The sequence below is a fragment of the Biomphalaria glabrata genome, chromosome 3, assembly GCF_947242115.1.
Source record: "Biomphalaria glabrata chromosome 3, xgBioGlab47.1, whole genome shotgun sequence".
Taxonomy (NCBI): Eukaryota; Metazoa; Mollusca; class Gastropoda; family Planorbidae; genus Biomphalaria; species Biomphalaria glabrata.
The window spans coordinates 11297769-11310242 of record NC_074713.1 but is presented as its reverse complement, the minus strand read 5'-3'; the positions used below and the strand labels follow the sequence as shown (position 1 = coordinate 11310242).

Sequence of the window (12474 nt, the reverse complement as noted above, 5' to 3'; positions counted from 1 at the left end):
GAAGCGTGGAACGAATTTCCAGTCCAAATACTTGCAGGCGTATTGAGGGGCCATGGATAAAAACATGAGAAGATAGATACAAAAAATAGTGATCTTGGTTCTCCTTGGGGTTATGAGTTTCTTTACATTCAACGGAAAAGCAACGCAAAAACATCTTTCTGCCATTATGAACACTGTAATCCATGAAGTTACTCCATAGAAGCAGCCGTGAGGGAAGCCAGCAGTGAGGTGCTTCACTTCAGGGAAATAAAAAATCGCATCTTCGTATTTCAAGATGGATGGATTCCCGCAAATGGTGTACCACAAGAGCGTCAACAGGCCACAGAGTTCTGACAGCGCCAGCAGCGCGAAGCTGATATTGATAGAGCTACCTGGACCTTGCTTGTAGAAGACGGCTATGTTGATGGCGCTTCCAATGATGCCCAACACGGATATCAAAGTGGATAGGAAACTTCCGTTGATGAGTTCAATCAGCTGCTTCGTCTCATCGCCGATATCCCAAAAGAAAATAGAAGATTCGTTGAGCATAGTTTTCATAGACATCTTTATTCGGCAAAGTTGACTAGACTTTTTCTATGGAGTTAAACATAGTTGCATATCTAAATAACAAGCAGATCTAGAATTTCTTTGAAAAAAAAAAAGAAAATAGTCATAATATTTTTACTAGACTTTTGGTTTCCCTGGAGGGTATCGTAATGCATATAGTAATCATATATATTAAATATCTGAAAACACTTCGCAGAACAATAGTGGTAAATATTTTAAAACTATTTTTTATTATTTTCTTATTTTGTTTTAGACCTGTCTGTTTCCCTGATATCATAATATCATTGTTTACGTGTAATATAAGTTTCATTCACCGCTATTTTTTTAGTATAATTATTTAGTTTACTACAAAACTAAAGCATCTACGTTTGCTGCAAGTAACTTTTTTTTTATTGCCTTCTAAAATATTAGGGACAAAGTGAAAAGCTTCAAATAAATGGTCTACCACGATGACAACAGCCAGAATCTAAAATTGTGTATGTGTATCGTAGTCAAACACGTTGCTTCTGTCATTAATATGGTGACTATTTATACAGGCTGTAAACACAAAATTTAAAGTTTAATTTTAAGCTGTTCATTAAATAACGGTTCAGAAATATAATTAGAATATCAAAATTAACATCGGCGAGAGGGCGAATTTCAACACGATGTACTTTAGATACTGATTACAGATCCCAATCTAGCTACTGAGCGCTCTGGTCTAGTGAACTCTTGTAGCATTCTGAGCCTTATCCTATTCTAGATAGTGAACGCTCTAGTCTAACTAAAGCGTCATACTGGGGTCAATTCTATTCTAGCAACAGCGCCCTATCCTGGTCTAAATATTTAGGGATTTATCCTAAAAATAGCGCCATATCCTGATCTAGCTATTTAGCGATCCATCCTAAACATAGTGCTATACCCTGATCACGGTTTTAAGCGCTGTCTGTCCCAAGTGGCCTACTCAGAGCCTTGTGGTAAGTTAAACTAGAGAACTCTCTTACTTTAAAAAGCGGAGACAATTGAATACGTTGCTAACCTAGAAACTCTTGCTCTGATCAGTAGAGCTCTTACAATACACTCTACGTTTCTCTATTCTCTTTATCTGAATGTGTAAAAGCACAAAGGTTTCAGTTCCATGTACTTTAAGTCTTGTTTTACTTTATGTATACTTTTGTAAATCATTCAATCACCCATCTGATAAAAGTTCTTACGTTCGAGATCTGTTTACAAACTAATAATATAATGATTGAAGCACTGTTTCACTTTTCTTAGAAGTTAAAGCACAACTACACATTATGGATATCGTCACCCTTACAATTAAATGCAATAGTAGCATTTGAAATAGACTCAAAAATATTTCCATTGTGTTCTAGATCGGGACAATGTCTCAACATAGTACTGTAAGATATTTAATAGTTGAGCCCCCTTCCAGCTTTATTTTAAATAAATGATTTGCAAGTTATAATTTTTAAAACTCATTTATTTTCTCCAGAGATGTAGATGGATATCACTTTGATATAAGTCAACGCCTTGTTCAATGGCAAAGTAATGTTTTGCGATTTAAAGACATACAAATAACATAACGACAACAAAGTTAGGGTATAATTAAAATCAATACAAAATATAAACAGAGATGGTATACAATTTTTATTTTTAAAAAAACAACAACATAGACCTGGTTTAGTACAAGCATATAGATATTTTAAATTGATATGCACACTTTTAAACAACATAGATCTAGGTTTTTGAAGTTTAAATTTCGCCTATATTTCGCATTGATATATTCTAAATGATGTTTCAAACGTAGATTAATTGAATAGCTTAGTAGAAAGTAGTCCGTCGGTTGGGTTATGTTAGTAAGGAAGACTTGGAATTATGCTTACATCTTACACGAAATGTCATTGGCAAAACATAAATTTTCCTTCGACAGACTGTCTCATTAGCATATGAAGAAATGACGATGAAATAAATTAAGTGTAGAGATGAAATCCTTATGGGTGTTCCATAAAGAGTCAAGTCAAAAAGTTTTGACCAAGTGGCCAGGAAGTAGAAATTGGCTTTAAACCTATCCACTGTGTCCAGATCAGCTAGATTACAGCGGTTCTCAACTTTTTATGCTCGGTGACCCCTTTTGACAATTCCCAACTCTGCTGCGACCCCCCCCCACACACACACACACACTCACACATACAGCAATAGAAGAATGGACAATAACAAACCATATTTTCAATGGTCTTAGGCGACCCAAGGGGGTCGCGACTCAACGGTTGAGAACCCCTGAGCTAGAATAATAGTAAAACATTTAATAACAACCCTTTTGTGCTGTTGTCAGATCGTGCTATTAATTCAGTAAAGCTCAATTTACGGCCGTGGCATGTGACATGGTGCTATCTGGCTGAAACAGTTCATTATCAGAAAAAACGTCTGTCTACACTAGTCCACGGTACATGACGAGAAGAAACGTCTGTGTGGTAGACAACTAAAACAGATCAGGCGGAGCCCAGTTTGGATAAGGATACGGATAAAATGTGTCAGAGTGTTACAAGATCATCTGTCATCATCGAGAAGTTCATAGAAGTCTAATTCACAAAGCGCTGGTTGTGAGTGTGTATGTGTTTCGTGTGTGAATGTTGTTCGTAGTCGCATCTATAATGTTATTGATACAGTAGTTAACGCTGAGGTTGTCAACTGTAGTCAAACTGAATTTCCATTTGATTGGATCAATAAAAATTATCTTATCTTATCTGGAAATGTTTTTTTTTCTAGAGAAATAAGAGATTGGCCATTTACAAAACAATTAGATCAATTAGATATTCATTATAAGACATCAGTTAGGTCAGGTTCACAATTAACTGCACATTCACTTTCACCTATCCTTAGGTCTGCTGGACCGCTGGGGCACCACACATTATCTGTCAACCTTCTTTCTCCATTTTTTTCTGTCATCCTTCTCCATTCTTCTTTGTCATTTGCCTTTGATAGAATTTCAATCTGATGTTTTTTTTCTGAAAATATTGAAACCTGCCTTTTTACCTACCTGGGTGGCCCACTTCGAGGGCTGACTTTTAGTTTGTGTTTCCACACAAACTGTCTTTGTAACCTTGTTATCTTTATTTCAGATTTCTAGGACTTTTTCGCATATTTTGCAACTTCAGGAGATTTCCAAGAGCTCCTTATAAAACAGGAGGCCGTGGGAAATATGTTGGGCAATTGATTGGTCACGCCTGCTTCTAACATGGACTATTTGAAAGACTTTTTAGATGACATTATTTTATTGTGTATTTATATATGTATGTATGGGTGTGTGCCGCTGAGTGATTTAAACCTTTAGGTTACCAAAGGGCAGTAGGTGTTGCTAAGCGATGTAAACCTTTAGGTTACCTAAGGGAGGGGTGTCGCTGAGCGATGTAAACCTTTAGGTTACCTAAGGGAGATGTGTCGATGAGCGATGTAAACCTTTAGGTTACCTAAGGGAGATGTGTCGCTGAGCGATGTAAACCTTTAGGTTACCTAAGGGAGATGTGTCGCTGAGCGATGTAAACCTTTAGGTTACCTAAGGGAGGGGTGTCGCTAAGCGATGTAAACCTTTAGGTTACCTAAGGGAGGGGTGTCACTGAGCGATGTAAACCTTTAGGTTACCAAAGAGAGGGGTGTCACTGAGCGATGTAAACCTTTAGGTTACCAAAGGGAGGGGTGTCACTGAACGTTGTATACTTCTGGGATGGCTACCTAACTGAGGGCGGAGTGTTGATGAGATATGTAAGCCTCATGGCTACCTAACTGAGGGAGGGAGTGTGGATGAGATATGTAAGCCTCATGGCTACCTAACTGAGGGGGGAGTGTTGATGAGATATGTAAGCCTCATGGCTACCTAACTGAGGGGGGAGTGTTGATGAGATATGTAAGCCTCATGGCTACCTAACTGAGGGGGGAGTGTTGATGAGATATGTAAGCCTCATGGCTACCTAACTGAGGGGGGAGTGTTGATGAGATATGTAAGCCTCATGGCTACCTAACTGAGGGGGGAGTGTTGATGAGATATGTAAGCCTCATGGCTACCTAACTGAGGGGGGAGTGTTGATGAGATATGTAAGCCTCATGGCTACCTAACTGAGGGGGGAGTGTTGATGAGATATGTAAGCCTCATGGCTACCTAACTGAGGGAGGAGTGTTGATGAGATATGTAAGCCTCATGGCTACCTAACTGAGGGAGGAGTGTTGATGAGATATGTAAGCCTCATGGCTACCTAACTGAGGGGGGAGTGTTGATGAGATATGTAAGCCTCATGGCTACCTAACTGAGGGAGGAGTGTTGATGAGATATGTAAGCCTCATGGCTACCTAACTGAGGGGGAGTGTTGATGAGATATGTAAGCCTTATGGCTACCTAACTGAGGGGGAGTGTTGATGATGTAATCCTCATGGCTACCTAACTGAAGGAAGGTGTGCTGAGTGTTGTGGACGGTAGTTGACTTGTAGCACCAAACTGTTGTTAGACAACTAAACCGCTGTAGGCGTATTATATCGTAAAAACTTATAAAATCTGAAATAATTTAAATAACAACTTTTCAGTCTTGCGTTCTGGAGTCGTCTCCCCTAACTAAGACTGCTGACGGCAATACCACTTATCTTTCATCATTCACAACCGATCTCTAACCTCTTCTCACTGTTACCATAGAAACACACACACACACCATAACGTTAAATGGTATAAACCTCTGGGCTACCTAATCGAGGGAAAGATATTGCTGAGCGGTGTAAACATCTGGGCTATAGAAAGATGAGCCAATTCCGTCAACTTGTAGAGTCAGCTCTGTTGGACAAATCCGCCTGTATACAACACTTACACAAAACATATAACAATTAAGTGTAGTTTAAATAACCAACGAATTTGATTCTTCGGCGTTCCATAGTTCTAGGATTTCGTTATTTGGGTGCAACTATGGAATGCTGTTTTTTGTTTTGATTTCTTGGGAATGCATCCTGGCTTTAAACTCGTTAAAAAGTGTCTGTAGTTGGAACCAAAGGGAAATCTAAATTATAAGGAACATTGAAACATTACTGAATAATGTTTATATCGCGTACTACTAAGGCTGCCTCTGGGGGCGTTGTAACCGGGTGGTTAAGCACTTGGATACGTTTGAAACCGAAGGGTCACGAGTTTGTATCCTGATGAAGACTGGAAGCTTTAGGTCGTTTATGAGCCCCACAGCTCTAAGGCAGTAGGTGTGTTGCCCACAGCTCTAAGGCAGGTGTGTTGTGCTGAATCTTATCGCATGAAAGACGTACACGGGATCTTACAAATCTACGTTTAAACGAAAAGAAAATTACTGTGAATAACTTTTAGTGTGAAAATCCCCAATACGTCAAGTATCTCAGGTATGATGTCATGTCCACTCAAGACATTTGGACACTTAAATAAATGATGCATTCAAATGCTTTTGTCTGTGAACATGAAACTTGACGGCAACAATATTCTCGAAAATAAAATCATAAAGTATGCATATATTAGCTCTTTGTTTGATTCAGTGATCGACTGACGATTTGGTGTTGTTGTTTTTTTTTTGAGGTACCTATATACGAGAGAAAGATGTTTGTTGGTAGATGACTGTGAGACGCGAGTGACTACGTGCTGTGTCTGAACAGGTACATGTGAAAATATAAGGGTGGAGTAAAAAAAAGTCTGTAAGGTCTCATTTTGTAAGGGCAAGTTAGTTAGAACTTGGAGATGGTAGAGAGAGTTAGATAGAACTTGGAGCTTGTAGAGAGAGTTTGATAGAACTTGGAGCTTGTAGAGAGAGTTAGATAGAACTTGGAGCTTGTAGAGAGAGTTTGATAGATCTTGGAGCTTGTAGAGAGAGTTTGATAGATCTTGGAGCTTGTAGAGAGAGTTAGATAGAATTTGGAGCTTGTAGAGAGAGTTAGATAGAACTTGGAGCTTGTAGAGAGAGTTAGATAGAACTTGGAGCTTGTAGAGAGAGTTAGATAGAACTTGGAGCTCGAAAGTACATCAAGTACTTGTAGTGAGAACTTGTAGAACATATAGTATAAAGTTTGTAGACGTTGGAGTTGTATTTAACAGTATATGTATAATAAATATATTGAAACTGCATAGAAATCATCAACAATTAAAAGAACTCGCATTGTAACAACCTATTATACTAAGTTTAAGGTATTTTCGTACAATTTAATTCCAATTTTTGAGAACTCTGCGTATATCAAAAAGGTCAAAGAAAGCTGCTCTGAAGTTGGAACTCATTTTGAAATACAAGACAATGTGAAGGCTAGAGTTAATGTCATCCAGCAAAAAACTGACGGAGAATGCCGCGAAATACAAATTCGACAATCTGCCAACATAGCTGAATTCTGGTTCCAGTATGTTTATCAGCAGAACGAGAGCAGATGCGCTGTAGGTTACTGTGAAAAGAAAACCTTCCACGAGAACGATTTTGACGATAGTCCCGTCCCGGCCTGCCATCTTCTCTTTAAATTTGGTGCCTTTAACGTTGTCAAGTCTCCACTGTGTCTGTGACTTGTAGAGCAGGAGAAGAAGAAAGGTCATAGCGGTCACTGCGAGAAAGGCCGAGATCATGTACGAGCTGTACAGAGATGAGCTCACCCCATCGAGATCTTGAGAACCTTCTAACATGACCATACCAATGCGAGACTCATTTAGTTCTGGATACCATTTCCAGTCAAGGTATTTTGTATAATATATGGGAACTAAAGACATAATCATAACTAGGTAGACGACACCAATCATAATTACAGTTCTTTTTGGAGTCACGATGTTTTTAACTGTCAGCGGAAATGCCAGGCACACGCATCTTTCTGTCAGGATGAAAACTGTGACCCATGATGAAATGCGAGAGAAGCATCCGTGGGGAAAACCAGCCGTGAGGTGCTTCACTTCAGGAAAGAAAAAGACCGAGTCGGAATGAATCACAGAAGAGTTGCCGCAAATATTGTACCACAGCAGCGTCAAGAGACTGCAGAGGTCTGACAGTGCCAGCATCATGAAACTGATGTTGATGGGACTCCGCAGACCTTGTCTGTGAAAGACCAGGATGTTGACCATGTTGCCAAGGATGCCGAGGATAGAGATGATTGTCGCGAGATAGACCCCGTTGATAAGTTGAAAAAGGTCTCTTGTTTCATCGCTGATATCCCATGGATACAAGGTCTCGTTATGGCGTGAGGCCATCAATATTGTGAAAAGAATAAACTCTTTTAAGAATTGTCTGAGTTGAGAACCACTTCAAATTTCATTACAGATATAAATATATTAAGTCCCGCTTCTCCTAGACATTTGTGTTCTATCAAATTAAATTCCTCCGACGTTTCACTAAGTTTAATATAACAGAGGAACTGTCTCTAACCTTTGTACGTATATAGATTTTTTATTGGCTCTCAAAACAATTATTTTTTACTTTCTAATTCTCCTGTGAATACAATCATAGTTTTAATTGATTAATTTATTATTGTTCGTCAGGTTTCACCATAAGAACAATTATACGGTAGCCTTTGTTGCTTTGTAACAGCTGATTAGAGTAGGAGATTGAACACATCGCCAACCTGTGAATGGAAATATAAACCAATGTTAATGTCTTTTAATTTGTAATGTTAATAAATAAAAATGAAAGACTAAGGCTACCTCAGACGTAATAACATAAGCCAGAAGTGTTTTCTATTGTGCAATTGATTAAGGCCAATCAACTTCAAAGGGAAACTACAGCCTTTTTAAAATGTCTCATAATTATCAATCGTGATGTATAATAATATTATTATATCTAGAGTAAAGTGAAAAGTTACAGATACATCAACAAATCAGCAGCTATTTATTTAAAAAATTGTTGACCAATAATTTGTTAACCATTCAATCTTTATCAGTCTTCACTCAAAAACTTTTGTTGCTTTATCTTCGTTGAATTTTCAATAGCTTATATAAACCACAAAACAGGCAAGAGGTTTCCTTAAAAAAAAAAAAAAAACTATTGTATTTCACTTCATTTAAATCTGCAAAGTACTATTCCCCTCCATAGAGCGGACAGTAGCCAAATTAGACCGTTTCAAATTAAGCGTTGTATGCGAACTTAATTCCAGCCTTTACTAAATGGCGCCCTATCGACACCCCCTTCTACGTTAGCGAATCCAGAACCCTTGAGTGGGGGAGTGCAATTTCAATCCCCTAATCCCTTGTAAACCTAACCTTATGTATAGACCATAACTATATTGCAAACACAGCTGATTTTTTCCTTAGATACCACTTCTGAAAAAATGCGCCCCACGACTGATTTAGGTTAAAGTGAGCCTAAGTGCAAACCCCAAATAAAAAAAATATCTTCGAAAAATATTCTTTCTAAATACGTTGATATTTATGTCATTGATCTTATTCATTACGTCTTGTTACAGAACTAGTATTAGTCTTGCAAAGTTCAGAAACATACATGTTGTGGTAAAAGAGTGCACATGAAGTAGGGCTCTGTTGTTTCTTAGGTGTAGTTGATACATTACTAATACACTTGAAAGAATCTGAGATTTAGAAAAGGTAAAAGAGAACTTATACTAAAAAGATTCTTATCAATTCTGAATTTTCCAAAATCTTTAATTAAATGCAACAAATTCGTGCCAGATAATACAATTTTAGAACCTGAAGAATTACAGCTACCGCCCCTCCTATGATCCAACTTGCTTTCGATAAATCTCTTTAATTTTTAGCGGCTCCCGAAAGGGGAAAAGACGATATTAATTTTATGTGAAATTTCTGTCCGTCCGTCCTTCCCGATTACATCTCGTAAACTAGAAAAGATAGTGAAAATCCGACATCATAATATTTTATTACATTCAAAGTTCTGATGCAACGGCTACTTTTTTCTTTTCTTAAAGCAAAAAATCTAATTTTTTAAATTCCCTATGCAAGCAGTTTTTTTTTTTTAAATACACCACTTCTACAACTATTCACTATTCATAATATCAAATACGGAGGGTTATGGGAGATGACCATATACCACATTTGTAACAGATTTATGCAAATGGTTTTAGACTTTTTGTTTAAAATATTATTTTATTTACATTTGTATTGCTACGTTATGTAAGTTCTGTCCTACTAACTACTACATTTACCAAAAAAAAATGTTAACTTTTTTTTTTAAGAGAAAAAAAATCTATTTAATATGCATATAAGTTGGACATAATTTAAAAGAACAAGTAATAAGTAGGTTTTCATATTATCGCGTGAACTGCAGTACTATTCAGAAATAGTACACTTAACTATTTTTTTTTTTACGAAAATTTTTTCCATGAGGATTAGAATAAGAGATTGGCCCTTTACAAAACAATTAGATCAATTAGATACTCATCTAACATCAGTTAGGCCAGGTTCACATCTAACTTCACATTCACTTTCACCTATCCTTTGGTCTGTGGACCGCTGGGACACCACACAAGATCCGTCAACCTTTTCTCTCCATTCTTCTCTGTCATTTGTCTTTGATAGAATTTCATTCTGATATTCTTTCTGAAAATATTGAAACCTGCCTTTTTACCTGCCTGGGTGGACCACTTCGGGGGCCGATTTTGAGTTTGTGTCTCCACACAAACTGTTCTTGTAACCTTGTTTTTAAAGTCATAGAGTCGAGTACTTCCTCTATATTGAAATGATTGTGTGCTATAAAAAAGAAGAGCTTATAAAAACAAACGTTGATTCTGTGATGCTAATACGGACTTACAAATTATCTTTTACTTTCTAACAAAAAACAACATAGCATATCAGCTGTTCCTTCAGTACACCGGAGACACCAAAGAGCGAGCTATTTATAGTGTAGTCATTATCGATGAAAACCGCCAATCAATTGTATTTTTTTTTTTTACTTAACTGAAAAAAATAGTGAAAATCTTACAGAAGAAGATTGGTTGCTTTTAAAGCTATAAGAATATTACTGCGTTTGCGATCCTTAACCGATCCTGTGATAGAAAAGAATAGGTTGTCAATAGTACAATAGTAACTACCACTGATGTAAAATAGAGCAGTGAGATTTTCTAACAAACAATTATTCACATTGCACTAGACAATAGAGTAACGCTATTAGTAAAGTCTCTTAATTTAGAAACACTTCAGGACAGAAAACTAAAAAGTAAAGTAGCTATAATACATAAAACACTGAACCATAACTTACAAATACAAAAACACAACCAAATAAAATGCTCAGAAAGATACACAGATAAAGACACATTTCTTATTCCATATGCTACAACACATTCGAGCAAGTGCTCCTTTTTCTCATGTGCCATTAGAGCATGAAGCAAATTGGCTTGACCAGCCAGGAAAACTAGATCTAGAAAGTTTGAGCCTCCAATTAATATGCACGCATACATTAGTACATGGATTTAATTATCTTTTATTTTGAAGGAACGTCTGTACTTTTTATTTGAGCCGAACGGCGTCTTGATCTTGGTCTGTGATCGAGTCCGACACAACGAGCCCAATGTGTGAAGTCAGTCCTGAACTGTTGAGCCCATTGCATGCCCGGAACGAGACGGAGAGGCCAGTGCCTGAGTCCGTTCCCTACTATGATAAAGACTATGTAGGTGGGGGCCTGATTTTATCTGAATAAAGAAAATAACACAGTAGAGAAGCAGGACGGCTAAGATTTTAAAAAAGGTTATGTCTCCATACTCAGTATATCTCTCGCATGCCAAAATACAGTTAGATGCGCGAGAAAGCCCATAACTCTTTCATTTGCAAACGCCAAGAAGAAAATGTGAAGAGACACAAGACATTTGTATTATTTGTATACGTACTGTAAAGTTCACTACAAACTACATGGGGGAACAGAGATCTAGTTTTCAGAACGTCAGTACATCATCTCTTAGTAAAGAAAACAAATACCACTCACGTCTCTTTCAGTCTTATAACTTACAGGTAATTAATGTCTGGAGCAAACTGTAATTAAATTCAAAATAATATTGATGTCAAATTTAAAGATGTTTAACAACTAATTGTAGGCCTATGGATTTGTAATTTGTTTTATGGATTCTGCTGTACACCAGAAAGAAATACATATATTTATAAAGAATGAAGAAATGTATTGAAGCTAATTATAGTCTCTATTACACTCTACTTTCTGTGCTACTATAATCTCACACAATCATTAGAAATCACAGGATGACAAATGTATGTATTTAATTGCATTACCTATCTTATATCAATTCGCTCTGTCTGCTTGGTACAAATCTTGAACACGTTATTTCTTCCAGTTCTCATTGTGGGATGAAGTTGAAATTTTGTATAAATATTCATTGTCTGTGACAACACGTGAATCAATCAAAACATTAACCAAATATGTAAATTAATTGGTTGTTTTAATTGTGTTTTATATAGAAAGGGGGTTTGTCCCTTAGTCTTACAACAGTAAAATGTTTATGTATATCTTGGGACTTAATCTCACAAAGTCACTAAGGTAGTGTCCCTTAGTCTTACAACAGAAAAATGTTTATGTATATCTTGGGACTTAATCTCACCAAGTCACTAAGGTATTTCTGTCTATCTTCACAGACAACAGTTTTCTATTGGCCAACGCTCGTATTGTGGACTACCCTATAGTGTACATGAATGATGGCTTTTGTAAATTGGCGGGCTACAACAGAGCTGAAGTCATGCAGAAGTCCAGCACGTGCAGTTTTATGTACGGGGAACTCACGGACAAGGAAACTGTCAAGAAGGTGGAGAACTGCTTTGAGAAGTTGCAGCACGATCAAGTCGAGATATTACTGTATAAGAAGAACAGTGAGTAGACTTTAGCACTGTATAAGAAGAACAGTGAGTAGACTTTATGACTGTATAAGAAGAACAGTGAGTAGACTTTATGACTGTATAAGAAGAACAGTGAGTAGACTTTAGTTCTGTATAAGAAGAACAGTAAGTAGACTTTATTACTGTATAAGAAG

The 12474-nt window shown here is 37.1% G+C and overlaps 1 protein-coding gene across 1 annotated transcript in view; it reads left to right on the top strand.

Annotated features, from left to right (window-relative positions):
- Positions 1 to 12474, top strand: part of LOC106075381 (potassium voltage-gated channel subfamily H member 1-like) — a 193952-nt gene that overhangs the window by 143714 nt on the left and 37764 nt on the right. Inside the window, exon 2 of the mRNA XM_056023610.1 lies at positions 12083 to 12313. Within this exon, the coding sequence (XP_055879585.1) occupies positions 12083 to 12313 (231 nt within the window). The remainder of the gene's footprint in view (positions 1 to 12082; positions 12314 to 12474) is intronic.